Source organism: Pocillopora verrucosa, chromosome 5, assembly GCF_036669915.1.
Source record: "Pocillopora verrucosa isolate sample1 chromosome 5, ASM3666991v2, whole genome shotgun sequence".
NCBI lineage: Eukaryota > Metazoa > Cnidaria > Anthozoa > Scleractinia > Pocilloporidae > Pocillopora > Pocillopora verrucosa.
In genome coordinates, this window is record NC_089316.1 from 28584497 (window position 1) to 28602064 (window position 17568).

Genomic DNA, 17568 nt, shown 5'->3' on the forward strand with positions numbered 1-17568 from the left:
ATAATTCAATACTATTCTGTCAACAAGAATGACTTGATGTATTCCAACCGATTGTAGATGGTGTCTATTTCGTTCAACCCATACACTTGGCACAGTACAAAAGAGCGAGTCAACTCTGATGTTCTAGTCCTGAACTTGAAAAACGACAACAGCGAAATGTTGGAAGTATCAAGTCTAGACGAAGAAATTGTCATTGCTGTGCCGTTAAAACCACAAACACCTTCCAAGGAGAAGTCATGGTATTTTATAAAGAAAGATGAGATACGTTTCCACGAGATAAATGTCACGCACAAAAATACCCTACTGATACTGGAAATTTTACCGCAAGATCCAACTGTACATCTCCTTGTTTACATGCGCTTTGGTCAGCGGCCAACGACCCAAGAATATGACCTCAATGCTACTATCTCCCATAGCGGTAATTGCGTGTGGAAGCCAACTGCGCAAGGCAAAAAAGAAGGAGAAACGGAGTGCTTTTTGAATCCACTTACGCCGATAGAAGCTTTAGCTAAACGTCCGGGAAAGTACTATCTTGGTTTCCTTAGCGTCGTAGTCAAAGACACTCCAGTCAGTAGCGCAGTTTATGACTCCAAAACATATCAGAACTATACTCTTAAGGTGGCTTTAGGAAGCTGTGTGTTCTGGTCGGATAAGCATGAGATGTGGATAACAACTGGCTGTCGGGTGGGTGTTTAGTTATTTGAATCATTGGTTAATCTGTTTGAAAGTTTACAATAATATCTACACAATTCATGGACTTCATGGATCGGTGTGTAATCTTGGACAAATATATGTGTTGATGATAATATGATGATGTTCGTTTCATTGGAAAAATGGCGATGACAACTACTTTTAACTCAAATAGTTATTCTTTATAGTAAAATGCAGTAAACTTGATTACCATTTCTGGTGCCAACAGTATGATCAGAAAGATATGAGAACCAAAGCATTCTGTTTTTGTGAATATTTGCAGGTTTTAGCTGCAACAGATGGTTTTATAAACTGCAGTTGTAACCATCTGACAGCATTTGGAGGAAGTCTCTTAATTAAACCGAATCCTATCGACTTTGACAAGGTTCAAGTGGAGTTTAATAGATTACCAGAGACTGGAAATATTGCAGTTATTGTGATGTTAGCTACGATCGTCTTCTGTTATACGATCGCGCTCATTATTGTTAGGAAAACTGACAAACGCGACGGAAGAGATGTGAGTATGAAAACAAGGTCTTTTTTTTGTATCGGTTCATTGAGTGAGTTCTCCATTTAGAAAAATACATATAGATTTGTTTGAGGTCACATACATTTTAAAATATTCTCCAAAAACTATCGTACATTTGGAAAGTAGCTGGCGAGTGAGAAAAGAGCATTTGGCGAGTAGTGGCTTGTAGTTCCTGCCCATTATACTGGCTGTAACATAGAGAAGCAACGAAGGTCCTACATTCCCGTCTCCTCCGGGTCAGCTTGATAATGGTGCCTCACATGCGGTTTCAGGCTTTCAGCTCTTTTGCGCCGCAAGGCGTCGTGTGTTTCAGACTGCATGAGATCCTCCATGCTCACCAAGGCCTGAAACCTGTTCTTCAGTTGCAGCACAAGTATATTGTTCACTTTGGAATCTTGGAGTTTCCCAGCATTCTGAAGCTCTTCTTATCTAACAGTAAATGGTTTTAACCCGAGGGTAACATGTAATAGTGCAGTTTGATCGTCTGGGTGAGTGTAGCCCTGAGAAGGACTGTTGTCGGTAATGGTGACTGACGTTTCGACAACCTGAGCGGAAGTCATCATCAGAGTAAAGTGAAAGGTTGTTGTCAGTCGAATGTACTTAGTCCGGTTTGTATAAACTGATTGGTCAATTTTACCGTGATGTTATTGGCTGACACGCCTCCTACATCGGTGAGACCGGCAGAAGCCTCACAACTAGACTGACTGAACACAAACGAGCGACGAGGAAAGGCGATATCAACAATTACATTGCTGAACATCACACTATTTACTGGGACTCTGCGCAATGCCTAACCTACAGCACCAACTACTTTCAACGACTGACCCTGGAAAGTTGGTTTACTAACTTGGAACAGACTCCCCTCAACAGGTGTCAACCACTACCGGCACCATACAAACGACTCATTCACGACATTAACATTACAAACGAACCGAACAGAACGACCTAACTTCACTAATGGATCGAAACCGACCAATCACGACTGACCTACGCCACTTGAGTCTTACCGCCAATAATATCACGCCAAACTGACCAATAAGTTTATAAAAACCGGACTAAGTACATTCGACTGACAACAACCCTTCACTTTGCTCTGATGATGACTTCCGCTCAGGTTGTCGAGACGTCAGTCACCATTACCGACAACAGCCCTTCTCCGGACTACACTCACCCGGACGATCAAACTACACTACTACATCTCCTAATCTTATTTGTATCTTATCGTCCCCCACCCCCCCTCCACAAAAAAGGGGAAAAAAAGCGGACAGGTAGTGATTAATAACGTGAAAGATATCTCTAACAGGCTTTTTTCCTTTTTATTAAGCTTGGTCTTCCAACACAACTTCCAGCCCCACCAAACTGTACATACGAGTACGAAATAGTGATCACTACAGGGGTCTGGAAGAACTCTGGCACAACTGCTCAAGTTTCCATGGAGATTTACGGTTCTGATGGAAATAGTGGCATTCTTCGGCTTTGCCAGGGAGAGCTTGGTGCAGATGATATGTTATTCTCTCGAGGTAATTCAGACCTCTTTGTACTTAATGTTAACAACTCACTTGGTGCAATACAAGAAGTGCGGATTGGTCATGATAACTCTGGTGACAGTCCCTCCTGGTTTTTAGAGGAAATTTTTATCCGTGACGTACAATCTGATCAGTCGTGGAAATTCATAGTCGGTCAGTGGTTCGCTCTTGAGCGCAGAGATGGGCGTATTGAGCGAATGTTTGACTCAACTGCAACTCAATTAGATTTCAGCAGCGAGGTTGCAAGACTATGGCGGAGAGGCCTCGCACAGTCGCATCTTTGGATTTCAGTTGCAGCCAAGCCAATAAGAAGCCGCTTTACAAGAGTACAGCGGGTTTCTTGCTGCTTTTCATTGCTACTGGCATCTATGTTAGCTAACGCGATGTTCTATAAGCTAGATGGCAAATATGAACAGCCCATCCAAGTTGGACCGTTGAAATTCTCGTGGAGACAAGTTGTTACTGGTATTAAAAGTGCGCTTATTGTGGCACCCATAAACATACTCTTAGTGTTCTTGTTTCAAAAAGGAGCCGAAAGGTCCAGAAGTAACGATAACCATTGTTTTAAAGCTGCTGTAATCCATTGTATCGCCTGGTTCGGGTTATTTTTTTCTTGTTGTGTTTCTGCCACATTTACAGTCTTCTACAGCTTGATTTGGGAAAAGACTGTTAGCGAGCAGTGGCTTTTCTCAGTGTTCGTCTCACTTGCGCAGGATGTGACCTTAACGGAACCAGTAAAATTGTTCTTTACAGCTTTGATCCTCGCAGCCATTTTCAAAATAAAGGCTAAAAGATCAGAGGTACTAGAATGCGAAAATTCTAATCAAGGTAAAAGTAGCAGCTCGAAAGAAAGATTTTGGAAGCTGAAATTGTCAGATGTGGAAAAGATGAGAAGAAGCCAAGCCAAGGAAGAGAACCTGTCACGTTATTTCGCAGAGTTGGGTATCTACTTGGTCTTCGTTTTCTTGCTGATGGTAGTGTGCTATGGAAACAAAAATGACCATCGGTACCTGATGACAAAATCAATCCGAGATGGCTTGCCAAACTTTAGTAATGTGAGTAAAGTTTGCTTGGCTATGAACTTATTTAAAAAGGTATTTACTCTAAAGTTGTGCTCAGGATTAACCTCTCTTGCAGCATTCTCTGAATTGGATTCGTAAGACTAAAAAAATGGTGGAAGATTAAACTTTTCTGGCTCAAGAAGGGAAGTATGTTGCGTATCGTTTTTCACGAACGGGCAAAACTATATTTTGCATTCTTAACAAAATATTGTCCGCACATACGTGCCAAAAGGCGACCAATTCAAGAAAACGATGTAGGGCGCACGTGTATAAACATTCGTTTACCACGTGCTGATTAATTTCAATTCGCACGAGTACCTCTTTCTTTCGATTGTCTATCCATACTGATACAGTCACAAAGTTCAATTGACTTTTTTGAATCAATTTAGGTGGCAGACGACAAGATGTACTGGAGCTGGTTGCAAGATAATTTTATTCCTGGAGTGTTTTCTGGCAGATGGTACAACGGTCAAGAGGAGAAACAAACAACGTACATTGGAAATAAACATTCTCTTCTTGTTGGAATGCCTCGAATAAGGCAACTCAGAGTGAAATCGAGTAAGTCTTTTCCTATTCTGTACTTTTAATAACAAGGCAAATTAAATATCTATCAAGGGTTACACACCATTTTACCCGATACATGTATTGCTAACACTGTGTGAGGTGAATGAATAAATGGGGTAAGTTTATAAGGTAACTGTGGTGCTGCGTCGGTGGGAGAGTATAACAGGGTAATTTAGTATTATCAAGTGAGTTGTTAACATTAATTGGCCACCGTAGAGAGTTTGAAAGCTGACGTTTCGAATGTTAGCCTTTCGTTAGTGAAATTAGCGGGGGGCTAACGCTCGAAATGTCAGCTTTGAAACTATTTACTATTAGAGATGCTTCGGCAAACACGAAGACTTATCTCAACAGAGAGTTACCTGTATCCAAACTTTAAAGTTAAGTTTTTCAGTCTCGTCAACTTTGTATGGAGAAAAGGCAGAGCACAAGTGAAAAAAATATCTCGGAACCAGACCACTTAAATAATTGTTGTTTAAATGGTTTCGTTGTTGATTGTCCTGGATTCCTATGTCAGGAAGAAAATACTCGCCCTTAATCAAAATCGGGAGTGAAATCCCACGCCGGCGAAAGTCATGGGGAACGGCCCAAAAGAGGCGACCATACTTAAAAAAAGACGGTACGTTAAGGCAAACGTTAGTATGAAATTTTCTCCTTTGCGCTTTTGAAACGTTTTGTTGCGCACAACAGAAGTGGGCATGTCTCCGTTTTTGATAACGAATTGCGGCGTACCAGCACATACAATGAATCTCAAAATAACCTTCTGGTACTATCCATTTTTGTCAAAATTGCAGCTTCGTGTACCATTGCAATGTTTAAAGAATGCTACAAAGGGTATTCTAACACAGACGAAGACAAGACCGCCTGCTTTAAGCCGGGATGGAAGCCTGTTGATAACTCCACGAATAACGACGAATTGCCACGACTTTGCCCGAAGCCATGGCGATATCAAAGTGCGAAGGAAACCGACACCGTAGCAAAGTGGGGACAGTTGTCATTTTATCATGGAGAAGGATTTATAGCAGATCTTGGGAACGACAACCAAACAGGACATCGCATAATAACAAATTTAAAAAAAAGTTGTTGGCTAGACAAGCAAACGAGAGTTGTCGTCGCAGAGTTTTCCTCGTTTAATCCCTCAGTGAATATTTTAGGTGTTGCCACATACTTCTACGAAGTTGAGGCGTCGGGATTCAAAGTCGCCTCGACACAAATTGATGTCATTTCTCGTGATTCTTCGGATACAGCTTCACTTCAGTTTTACTCGATCTGCCTTTTTCTATTTATTTTACTCGTTATTCTGCATTTTGGAAGAGAGATTTTCAGAATTTATAGTCATCGCTCTCGTTATTTCCAGTCCGTGTGGCATTGGGTGGAGATGCTCCAAGTTGTTTTTTCTGTGTTAGCCGTTGTAATTTACCTTATACGACAACGTAGAGTAAATACAGCGACGGGAAAGTTGCAAGAAAACATTGACGCAAACATCAGTTTTCAAGAAGCTATAATTTGGCAGGAAGCAGACAATGCTGCACTTGGAGTCCTAATTTTTATCGTCACTGTAAAGCTCTTGAGAATCATTCGGTTGAATAGTCAAGTTGCTGTATTCTCCAAAGTATTGAAGATATCAGCGCGATCCTTGTCATCGTTTAGCATTGTTCTATTGACTTTCTTTATTGCATTTCTGCACTTCGGTGTTTTGATGTTTGGCACTGAATTTGAGCGCTATTCTTCGGTGCTTAAAGCAACTTATTTCCAACTCGAGCTAACTCTAGGGCGAGTGAAAGCTAGACCAATCAATGAACTGTCCGAGACTCACAAAATATACGCCAAAATCTTCTCCTTCTTAATTCTTTCAACCCTTACTATCGTCTGCATGAATTTTTTCATCGGTATGATAAACGATGCACTTCTGGAAGCAAAGCACACCGCTGGCCAAAGTGTACTGCACGAACTTGTTAGTAAAGATCCTTGCATAAGCTCAAAGGACAGAAAAGCATTTTTCGATGTGATCAGTCACAAGCTGCGACAGTCGAAGGCCTCACGAACGCTAGACGAGATGGAGAAAAAAAGCACTTCAAATGTTAGCCTTGATTTCGAGAAAAGTTCAAAAATGAACTTTGATATCAAGGTTAGCGAGATGTGGGTTTTAAGGGAAATAAAAGCAGAGAAAACACCAAGCAACGTGGAGAGAAAATCATTCTTTGATAAGACAAGCAGAATGTTAAAAGTGATAAGAAGTATCAACTATAACGAACAAAGCAAGGGCAAAGGTAGAAAGAACGTAAGATTTCAGGATGATGTCGTTGACTCTTTTCTTCGGAAATTGGATAAAAAGAAGAACGACTTGTTTCAACATCTAGATAGAGTTATTACAGGGTTTTCAGAGGAGGAAGAGGACATTTATCATTTGCTGAGCTACGTTGAAGGCTCACTCGGACCACGATGAAAAAGAAAAAAAGATAATTAAGATAAAATGAACAAATGTTTTGCCAGGCAGAGACATAAAATAAAAAAAATGTAGCTGTTGGCGACCATGAGCAAATAGATGGAGTTCCATTCAGGTAATACTCTAAGGAACTGTTTATTTCAAGTTTCGTCTTGTTCATTTGCACACGTACGCGTAATTTACAAAAAAGCCGGGAACTACGTAGAGATCTGACCAGGATAAACATAACATACAAACCGAAGCTAAATAGGTTTATTGGTCCACAAATCAACTGTGTACTCATCGCGATATGAGCCACGCGGGAAGTGTGGAGGGCAAGATAGATGCTTGACAGTTCGTGGAGCCACAGCTAAACTTCCTACTGCTTCATGTCTCGATGAATGCTAAACAAATGTATAGAGAAATTGTTTTATAACCTTTTCAATGTTGGATTTCCTCTAAAAATGATGCCGTTTTTCTTAATAAGTGACAGTGACAGTTTGATTACCAGTTTTTTGTAATTCAGCCCTTAAACTCTTTCGGCTGATAATGACCAGCCATAAGCTACGCAAAATCGTAGACCAAACAACCTATCAAACTTTCCAGAGGACGTTTAACAAGTGAAAGTATCAAATCATTTATAAGGCTCCCCTACAGCAAAATAAATTCTTTTGGCCCGCACATCTATAAGGACATTGCACCAGGTTGGTAAAAAATAACACTTCATCCAGGCAAAGGAACCCCGATTAGACCGATAGCTCCTGTGCCATCAGGAAGCTCAATTCTTGTGTGGGTTGCGAAAACACGCTTGCTGGGCTTGACAGCTGACCAGAAACTCAGCTGGGTACCGCAGGTAATGGAAAACCAAAAAGGCAAACTGAAAATTTCTCGTAAGGGCCGCATGGAAATAATTTTATTTTAAAGTAATTTTGACTTCTGTAAAATATGCTTTAGTTCTGTTAGGATCTTGTAGTAATTCTGATATATCAGGTTCAATAGAGAGAGTACACCGCAGGGCAGCAAGAATTATATTTAATCTACCTAAAGATATGACATCATTTGACATGCTTAGCTAGACACGACTAGTGGCCTACACTTTCTTGGTATTTTAAATTAGACATCTTCAAGCTTTTTCACAAAGGCTATAATGCCACTCTTCCCGACGCACTGTATGAAAACATCCTTAAATGTCGCTCAAATGGTTACTCTCTGAGGGGAGCGACCTTTTAAAAGCACCCAAGTTCCAAACAAGGTACATGAAAGACTCGCTTAAATATCGGGGCGCTGTGTTATGGAACACTGTTTGCTACTATGAACAAGAAGTTGGACGCTCGAGTCCCGATGATCTGAAAAAAACGCCCGCCAGGGAATTCAAATTTGACACACTTTCCACTTGAACTGCTCGCCTCATACATACCGCTTTTTACTTATAAGTTATAATATATATCATTGTCTATTTTTAAATTCAAGTTGTATTAACATAACATGTAATTTTCCCTTTTCTTCATGCGATCCCACAAGCTTGTAGCTTAAAATATTATCGTGTATAAAAAAGGTCATCTATCTATCTATTTATAGCGGAGCTCGCAGAGCGTAGCCCCATAATTATACAAAATGGTAGTAGTAACCCATCAAGCCGAAAAAATTTGGACTTACGACCGTAGATGACTCTATGGGTTGTAAAGTAACACGCCTTAACTCGTGATTGAGAAACATCCCACGCTGGTTATTCCCTGAATTAAAGGACGGTCTATTTCATGAAAAAAAGTGTTTGCTGGATAATTCCCATCAAGATAATTCCCATGTCTTAAAACTTATTAAGTATGTAGGGTACACATGGAAATCGTTGAAAACCACGAAAATGGTTGGATTTTCCTCTCTGTTTACCAGCGAGTCGAAGAGTATCTCTGGCTTGCTGAGGTCCTTGGGGGGAGGTTTTTTCCACCCTTGCTCGCCCACGGTGTATTTTCCAACCAAAACTCTGGCTAGATACATGAAGCAATCACCATTTGGGCCTGGTTTTGAGTATGTTTTGGAATAGGAAGCATCTTTTGCGAAGTAAACACCATCGCCATAAGCGTTACCTGTAAAAAGGTGAATCAAAATATTAACAGCAAATTGTTGGCAGCAATGGATCATGGGGTCAAAAGATATGGCTTTCGATGAGTTTTTATATCGGTTGATAACAATGACTTGACATTTTATTTGTGCGAAACCCTGCAATACTTTCGCTCTGTTCAACACAGAACTGACGAACCTAGTTAAATTATCACCTTTTTTGAATTGCCATTGGTGTAACCATCACAGGGAGTGAATTTATGAATACAGAAAACGCGCCATCTAACTGCGCTTCTAGGTATCAATACAACCACACCTTTACCATGCAAACATAGTATCGGCTTGGCGTCTTGCGTCATATACGTACCGTTCGCACCACATAAACTCCTATCAAATCCCTGAACATTGATCGCTTTGATGCTTTCTGCCTTTGTCCCATGGAAAAGTTCCAGTTCGTTGTCGATGGTTCCATTCTTTGCATCCATAATTTGCTTCCTCACCATATAGGAATTATGCATCGATGGATTTTGAATGCGCTCAATGTTTGTTATTACCGCCTTACCACTCATCGTTTGGAGGAACTTCTCTTGGACCTTTTTATACTCTTTGGAGTCCTTCTCAAGGCTGACCAGATGTAGTGTCTCTTCCTTTCCATTGACATCTCGAGGCTGGGGATCCCATTCATCAGGAAGAGGCAGCACTGGTTTTTAAAAAAAATATAAGTCTCATTGCGACCGACAACTTGCATTACAATCCCCTCTCCCAAGAGAAATTTTGTTCACCACGAAATCAGTTTCCAAACGCTCTGTTTTCGATTTGTCGCGGGACGCACAGTCATTTGGGTAAAATCGAAAAAGACACTTAATCTGTAAATTGTGCCGGAAGACTCTAGCCAATCATATTGATTTTAAAAATAATATGACATTGGCCTTAAACCAGGTAAGAAAAGAAGTACTTAACGTAGCTTGACTTAAAAGCGCAGAAAAGGATTCAAATCAGGTAAACTATGACTGGAGGATTCTCACTCCTTTGTACGATTTTGTTCAGTCTGACTACCTGCGAATACTGCCGTAACTCTGACAATTAGTTTGTTTATTACAAGCTGGCCAGATTAACTACGCTTGAAAAACAAAGAGCAGAATTTGAAGGTTAAACAACTCTAGAGATCAGTACTCGAGATGCCTGTAAGCAGCTTTTGAAAGATGAGCTCTTGAGGATTACCGTAGAAAATAGATTGCTTTCTATACCAGAACGACTACTTTCACAAAGGCGGAGACATCCTGAAAGAATTATGCTATGCATTCTAAACATAAAAAAAAATTGAACGACTTTCATTTGCACATCTAAAATGATGATGACAGGAAAAAATTAACGTTTATTTTACTGTGCTTACCATCTCTGCGCAGGACCCTTTTGATTGCTCCGGATCTTAAGAACGTTACCTCTTCATTTCCGAAATTGATTTCAGCCTTCAAGTTCTGATGCGTGAATAGAAGGGATGGTTTCTTTGCTTTACAGGCTGATTCTATCTCATTGTTGGCCATCTTGTCGAAAGGAACGAGTTTTCCTCCTGTATTGACCAGGTACCATTGCACAGTTTTCGACATCTGCTCCGCCAGCTCCTGCTTATGCTCCCTTTCCACGTGCTCTTGGATCACATTTGATAGTTCTGAGTTGATTTCCATTACATCTTTCGGGAGCCCTTGCAATATTATAGTCCCAGGTTCTGGTTGATCCAATTTTACATCTCGCATACGAGACATTTTCTTCAGCTCTCGCATACTTCCTTTGGAAAGACGACCGATCACTTCGTGCTTGATTACACGAGGATCACCGCAAGCTTTCATTACCCCTTCTTTCAAGGCAGTATCAACCGCATCAAAAGACTCCAGGCGGCCGTGAAAGATGATCTTCTGGCGACGATGTTTTCTTCTTAATTCCTCAGTGGAAGATTCTGCACCTGTTTCGTGATAGGTGAGATCATCTTCTTCTTCAGCACATGAAGAGGATTCCGAGGCTTCTTTTTGGATTGCTTCCAGCTCCGCTAAGTACGCACCAATGATAGAAATATCAAAAACAACTACTCTGACCTCACGAATGGAATTAAATGGTTTCACGGTGCATGCACGGATTGCCCCAAACACCACCTCTGCCGATTGCTCAGCTGTATGTCCTAGTCCTCCGCTACCAACTGCTGGAATGGACACTGACCTCAAACCCACAGAATCCACTTCTTTGAGCGCCTTCTCCACGCAAGTTTGAAGATGTTTCTTCGTTCCTGGTCCCACAACCATATGAATGATGTGCATTGCAGACAAGCAGCCGCCTGAAGTAGTCACGATATCTCCTGGGACCTGAGGTGCCTTTGACTGTAACTCGTCTTCTACAGTGTTTCCACTTGCTGCAAGGATAGCGCTGCTTAGGGTTCCACTATTCATTTTCAGATCTTGAGTTACGACGTTACATATGGCATCTGATCTATCCTGGGTTATGTCACCTTTCAACACCTTCAACGATAGCTCGCCGATTTGAATCTCTTTGCATTTAAAGTCAGGTGGAACAGGTTTAAGTTTGCTTCGGCGAACCTGTGGCTTTCGAGGTTTCACGTCAGGTCTTTTTTCCTTCTTAAACTCTTCAAATTGTTCTTCGAACGTTCCTATTCCTTTCTGATCACCGCTAAACACGACAAATCTTATTTCCTCCAAGGGAGAATCTGGATTGGCGTGACTGTAGTCGACAGCTGCCTGGATCATAATCTGGACAGCTCTGGCGTAAGGAAAACCAAGATTACCGGTTCCAACAAGTGGTAGGCCAATAGAACATGCACCAAGCTCCGAAGCTTTGTCAAAGCACTTTCGCAGTAGATCCTGTAGAAGCTATGATCAAAAGAATTTTAAAAAAATGAGTGGGACGAGACGATTTGTGCTGGAAGTATGGCAGTGAAGCAAACTGCATCAGGATAAAACCAAGAATACAATTTCTTCCGCGTGGCTAAGTTTTAGCCAATGTTCAAAGCAGCATTAAAGTCAAAGTCATTCTCGTACCTGCTCGTCCTGAGGATTTCCTTTCCAAGGACAACACACACAGTGGATGACGTAACGGCAATTCAGGTGTCCTGCCTTAGTGTGGACAATATCACCTTCACCCCAAGTCCTTCCTATCGTCTTCTGTCTTAACTCCCCTTGCAGCTCCGGACCTGCAGCTTTGCTAATGGCATTGGCAATTGCACCGACCGTAAGATTAAATTTCGATCCCACAGAGCACACTAAGACGTCTGCCTGTAGCAAAGTATGTTTAAACATTAAGTTGCAGGCTTTATCGAGTGCATATCTGTGTCTTTATTTGGAGAAGGTAAAAATGGAAATAAAAAAAAGACATAGTTCCTTTCGGATCTATTGAGATACTTACTCAGTGGCCCACTCCAAATGAAAACATTGAGAGGTTTTAGTTATCAGTAGTACGAGAAAGGGTTAAACTTGACAACTTCATTTCACTAATGTACCTACGATGATAGCTGTCCATTTGAATCAACTGAAGACGTAAACTTTTATTGTTTGATACATTATATCTATGAGACTACCCACCTGCTCTTCCTCGATATTTCCACTCTTCCAGATCACCTTTTTGCCCTCGTTAGTCAAAAATGTGTCAGCATCATCAAGCTCCTCCTCGCCTCTGCTGCAAGTGTTCGAAAGCTCATCACCGTCACTTCCTTCCATTTCGTCCTCAACTTCTTCCTCAATTTCCTCCGCAATCCTGATGATACACTTGTTTTCTCGCTCCACGGTGTCAACAAAGCTTTTTCCCGCATCTTGGGCCAAGACGTTTCTCATGCCAGGTGTTTGAATAGGGAGACTCTTTTCTTTGATTTGGTCAAGCAGAATATATAACCGTTCTTCAGCATCCTTTACGCCGTCGTCTGTTCCAGAATACTTAATTCGATTACCGCTTTCATCTAAAGAAATCTTCACCGCACAAGGTGCGAGTTCTTCCTCAATTTTCTGAAGTTCTTCCTTGTAGTAGTCAGTGAAGAACTTTCGATTGATAGGAGAATCGAGCCTGAATTCACCTTCGGTTGCTTTTTTTTCATTACGAAAGTCTCTCATTTTCTTTACAGCCTCTTCAACGTCGTTTTTGAACCCAAAGACGGCAATGCATGTCAATTCGCGTTTATGACGGATCGTCAGACGTTTTACTAACTTCTTACAAAGCTCATCCCACTTTGGTGAAAGCATGAGGTCATTATCAGCCTGCGTTACCTTGAGACTACGGTCATCTAACAGAACAGTCTCTGCCTTTTCTCTTCCTGCACAGGTTTGAGTAAGTGTTCTCCCAAGGAGGATTACTTTTTTGCTTTTTTCATCGACATTAAAAGCACATCCATCAGGAAGTTCCTGCGTCATCTTTCGTTTCCCGACTTTTTCAAGATTTCTAAAATTTCCGGGGGCTGCGATATTGCGTTTTGACCAATTTCGTCCAAACGCTGCCGAAGGTAGGTCATGACGGATGGCATGTGTCCTTTGGGAGTTTTAATTAGAAGGTTCTTGTTACTCAAGTCAATCTTAAGTTGAATATCTTGATCAAACTCCTCCTTCAAAATGTTCTCAATCCCACAATTTTGAAGGAGTTGTAGCTTTTCAGTGGATATGTCGGTGAGCGTCTTCTGATCTAGCTTTTTCTCGAGTTCCTCCTGTTTGATGTCCTTCAAACGTCTTTCGAGGATGTCAGTAAACTCTGGCATGTTTGACTTCTGGCAAATCAACTTTACGGAGTGAGACAACGTCAGTAGCTTCACTTGCGCTGTGAACTTCGGAAGAAGTTTTTCCAGTTTTGGCAACTGATCAACCACTGCCTCCCAAACCTCTGTGTCTACTGAAAGTTCTTTTGTCGTGCAACCGTCGATGTATTGGTCAATTATATCGAAACATCTCTTTTTCCACGCTTCCTCGTCAAACTCCTTGTCAACTCTTTTGCCTGAGGTGTCATATTTTATTAGCAGATATCCCTCTTCGTTTGTCCACCTTACACAAGCATGTTCACTCGAATGAAGAAGCCCTCTTAATTTGGCCTCTTGGTTGGACTTCATCAAAAACTCCCCGATGTCTTTATCGACAGCCTTGTAGAACTGGGGCTGCCACGATCCTCTTACTTCACCCGAAGTAGGACGTGATGATTTAGACGGTTCGTTGACAGGTAGCAGTGTGCCCATAAAAGGAAAGAAAGCCTCAACATGTAAAGCTTTTCCATCTATGAAGTGATCTGTCTTCGTACATTTTTTCACACCTGAAAAGGAAGAAAATTTTTTATAGAATTAAATGGTCTAGGCCTACAAAAAAATTTCAGCACTTTTCTGCGGCAGTGATTCTATTGGGAATACACTGTAAGCAAATTAAACCTAACGAGGACAGAAAGTACGATGTTACAGCACTCCACGCAGCTATCATTTTGTTCGAAATGTTGAGGCCAGAGAAAATCATTGGTGCCCTTAAAGGCCAAAGGGATAGTTGTTCAATAACAATAACGGGGAGACATGAACATTTCCACAACTAGTAAAATACGTACCTATTAAGAAAAAAATACTTAGAGAAAATAAATACGGGAGACTTACTTTTCTTTTCTTTGAAGTATACAATCGCTCTCTTCTCTTTTCCCTTCTCATCCCATGGACTGAATAAAACATCTTCTAATGAACTCAAAGCATCAAAGTACTCTTCCACTTGTTCTTTTGTTGTATTTTCAGAAAATCCGCTCACAAAGATGCTTTTACATTCAGGAGCTCTTTCAATTGAGACGGTTACACCTTCAAGCGGCCTTCTCTTCGATTCTTGAACAATCTTTGCAAAATCTGAAAAAAATCGCCGTAAGTTTCCACGAGTTACTTTCAAATCAAAGACTGCTAAGGAAAGAAACTCATTGCAAGGAATAGTTTTTCAAAAAGCCCAACCTGAATAAGGGCATGCTCGGCCGGTCCTCATGGGAAATCAAGGTAATTAACCTATATTTCTCATCTAGTTTGATTCAGTAAAAGTGTCGTTACTCGACGTGACCCGATCCCCCTCTCCCTTACAAGTAGGCCACTATAGATTGTGCTTACATAATTTTTGGCATATTTGGAAAACGAGCATAATTTGTGCAGTTCCCGTTTTCTCAGGCAACCAGATGGCATCAAACCACTTTCAGATACGGGAAGAAGAACTGCTATCCGATATGCTAGAACGGTTGTATCACATTTAGTATTTTTTGACATCATCAGAACATATCTAATGTGATATCAACATCGCACACTTTGACACATCTAGTCTCCGTGTCTAGTCTGGAATGAAGTACCGTAGTAAGTTATGTTTTATCAGAGCAAGATCACGAGGATATCATGCTTTATTAAGAATATATGTATATATAATTTGAAATTATTATTGTTTCTTTTTTTGAAAAGTGTTCTTAAAGAAAAAGTAGCATAATTTTAAAAAACTAACATAATTTTGAACATTATGTGCAAACAAATCGGGCGATCCTATTAGAATAATATGCTACATTTACTGGCACAATCTACGATTGCCTACCCACAAGGAAGTGTTTGAACCTGCCCAAAGCTTGAAAGGAGTGAATATGATCAGAATAAACCGGGGCTGTAGGAAAGCAGTTATTACCACTTACCTGCAATTCTGTCAGTGTTTAGCGTTACTATTGCTTTTCCATTAGGTTTGAACATGTCCACGTTCTTAACATCATAACCACTGATTCGTTCTATGTAATTGTTCACAGCATCTCGTGTTGACCTGAAATGTAGGCCCAGAATCCTGGATTCCTCAGATCCTAGGCTGTACTGTTGCTATTCCTGGTGTGTCAGCCTGTTCATCTTCAGGGTGTGAGAAGGACCATTAAATGAAATATCTAAAACTGGAAATATATATATATATGCTGTAAAGATTTGCTTTCCACAAACCTGCGTACTAAAGATTTGTATGTTATGACAAAATAAAAATGTCCCATAGAGGGGAGGGGGTTTATTTTCCCTCAGTGATGGATACACTTCCCATCGACAAACGAAAAAGCAAAAACCTCTCTCTAAACATATCAACAAACAAACTTCACTCATTGAAGTCGTTTGCATTTTTGTTGTATGCAAATTCCGAGTTAATACGATTTTATCTCAACATTTGTTTTTCTTTAACTTATTTAGCCACCAATCAATTGATTAGTTCATTTCCCTTTTTCAGTCGCTGAATTATTTAATTATACGTATTTATCTCATAGTTCTTACATGTTATTGATGTTACGGAATGTTCCGGGAAATTTCCATGTTCCTGACGTTTTTAAGCGCAACGCAAGTCTCTGTGAATATATTAAAAATGACTGACAAGATGAGATCATTTGAAGGGGTTTTCCCTTAGGTTACTCCCGTCTCGACTGTTTTCCCTTTCAATGAACTTCATTTTATAAAAAATTCATTTGGAAAAATTACACCATTAACCATAAACCTGTCGAGCTTAATCTCCTGGACTGACAAAAATTACTTACTGTAGTCGAAAATATAAGCCCTCATCAATACGGAATTGCATCAAAGGAAAAGAAATAGTATTTCATGTCATGTTATTCAAGGAGTGTATCAAAACTATTGAAATTTAGAGTTGTTCCTTTCGAAATAATCTCCACTGAAGCCTTTCCGACCTTAAGTTAAGTACCCTCACGGTAGATTCTGTTAATATTTCGCGGGCTTCAAACAGAGATATTTAACGGTATAAGGGCTCGGAACATGCATTCATGTATGAGTGAAGAACTAAATGCAGCAACGAGTACACAGATAATTCTACTTCTCCTTTCTTTCAGATGAAAGTTTCGAGTCAGGGAGCTTAAACTTTGATTTCTACGCACAAATTATGGTTATCAACCGAATGTAAACTTAACCAAATGATCTCTTGATCGTTAAGTTTATTTATTTGAACAAATCGTATGAACAACCGAAACGTGGCGTGCATCGAAAACGTTGCCACTTATTCCCGTTCTGCGAGAAGCAGGGAATAAATCATAACGATTGAAGCTCAACGATATGAAAATCTAAAAAGAAGCAATAAAGCAACTTTCTGTACGGAAATACAAGCATAAATCCGGCAAAACGCTGTAAACTTTGGTGTAATCCGGTCAAGCAATGGCGAAATTCCGTTTATATGTTCTATGTTTCTGCGATGTATCAAATCGCTTACCTCAGCAGCACTGGGCACTCATCCAGATTGAAACCTCCCTTTCCGAGAAAACAATCAAATCTGTAATTAATTTGCCAATCGCAAGAACTGAGGAAGACAGCAAAACAAATCTTACAGCCGAATGAAAGCTTGGTATCCCTTCCTCGAAGATTGAGGACAACACTTCCGCTTTCTTTCTGAGAAGTGATAGTCAAAGCGAGGCTTGATGTAAATTAGGTAACGTGACATATGTAACGCAATCTTTATTTTTTTGGTTGATTTCAGCAAAGTTCTAGAGAAAGAGACAGCGCTGAACCGAGGTGGAGCAGGAAAATTATATTGGATAACACACCAGGACTGTGGAAATCAAACAATATGCATTTATTTTGAAAGCATTAGACTAAGAAAGGGACTCTGAGCAAATCCGTGGCGACCATCCCAAACCTAGCGGGTCACAGGTGGCGGATAGTGAAAGGCCTTCTGAGTAAGTTGGCTTGCCAGTGAATAACGAGTCCCGAACCAGGTGTAATGGACAGTT

General features: G+C 40.6%; 2 protein-coding genes and 1 pseudogene across 2 annotated transcripts; 2 read left to right on the plus strand and 1 right to left on the minus strand.

Annotated features, from left to right (window-relative positions):
• Positions 1-57: 57 nt before the first annotated feature.
• LOC136280867 (polycystin-1-like protein 3) lies at positions 58-3054 on the plus strand. The gene is made up of 4 exons (XM_066166603.1): positions 58-684; positions 974-1211; positions 2569-2864; positions 2971-3054. The coding sequence occupies exons 1-4, from the start codon at positions 58-60 to the stop codon at positions 3052-3054; spliced, it is 1245 nt and encodes a 414-aa protein (XP_066022700.1).
• Positions 3006-7297, plus strand: LOC131793971 (polycystin-2-like protein 2). Its single transcript, XM_059111467.2, has 3 exons — positions 3006-3800; positions 4196-4364; positions 5162-7297. The coding sequence occupies exons 1-3, from the start codon at positions 3114-3116 to the stop codon at positions 6811-6813; spliced, it is 2508 nt and encodes an 835-aa protein (XP_058967450.2). The 5' UTR covers positions 3006-3113; the 3' UTR covers positions 6814-7297.
• A 109-nt stretch (positions 7298-7406) lies between these two features.
• On the minus strand, positions 7407-17200 carry LOC136281224 (protein mono-ADP-ribosyltransferase PARP14-like; annotated as a pseudogene).
• Between the last annotated feature and the right edge of the window lie 368 nt (positions 17201-17568).

Coding starts and splice junctions, on each gene's coding strand:
- LOC136280867 (XM_066166603.1), top strand. CDS start 58: ATGGTGTCTATTTCGTTCAACCCATACACTTGGCACAGTACAAAAGAG. Junction 685..973: donor GGATAACAACTGGCTGTCGG/GTGGGTGTTTAG, acceptor GAATATTTGCAG/GTTTTAGCTGCAACAGATGG. Junction 2,865..2,970: donor AGGAAATTTTTATCCGTGAC/GTACAATCTGAT, acceptor CAACTCAATTAG/ATTTCAGCAGCGAGGTTGCA.
- LOC131793971 (XM_059111467.2), top strand. CDS start 3,114: ATGTTAGCTAACGCGATGTTCTATAAGCTAGATGGCAAATATGAACAG. Junction 3,801..4,195: donor GCTTGCCAAACTTTAGTAAT/GTGAGTAAAGTT, acceptor GAATCAATTTAG/GTGGCAGACGACAAGATGTA. Junction 4,365..5,161: donor GCAACTCAGAGTGAAATCGA/GTAAGTCTTTTC, acceptor TCAAAATTGCAG/CTTCGTGTACCATTGCAATG.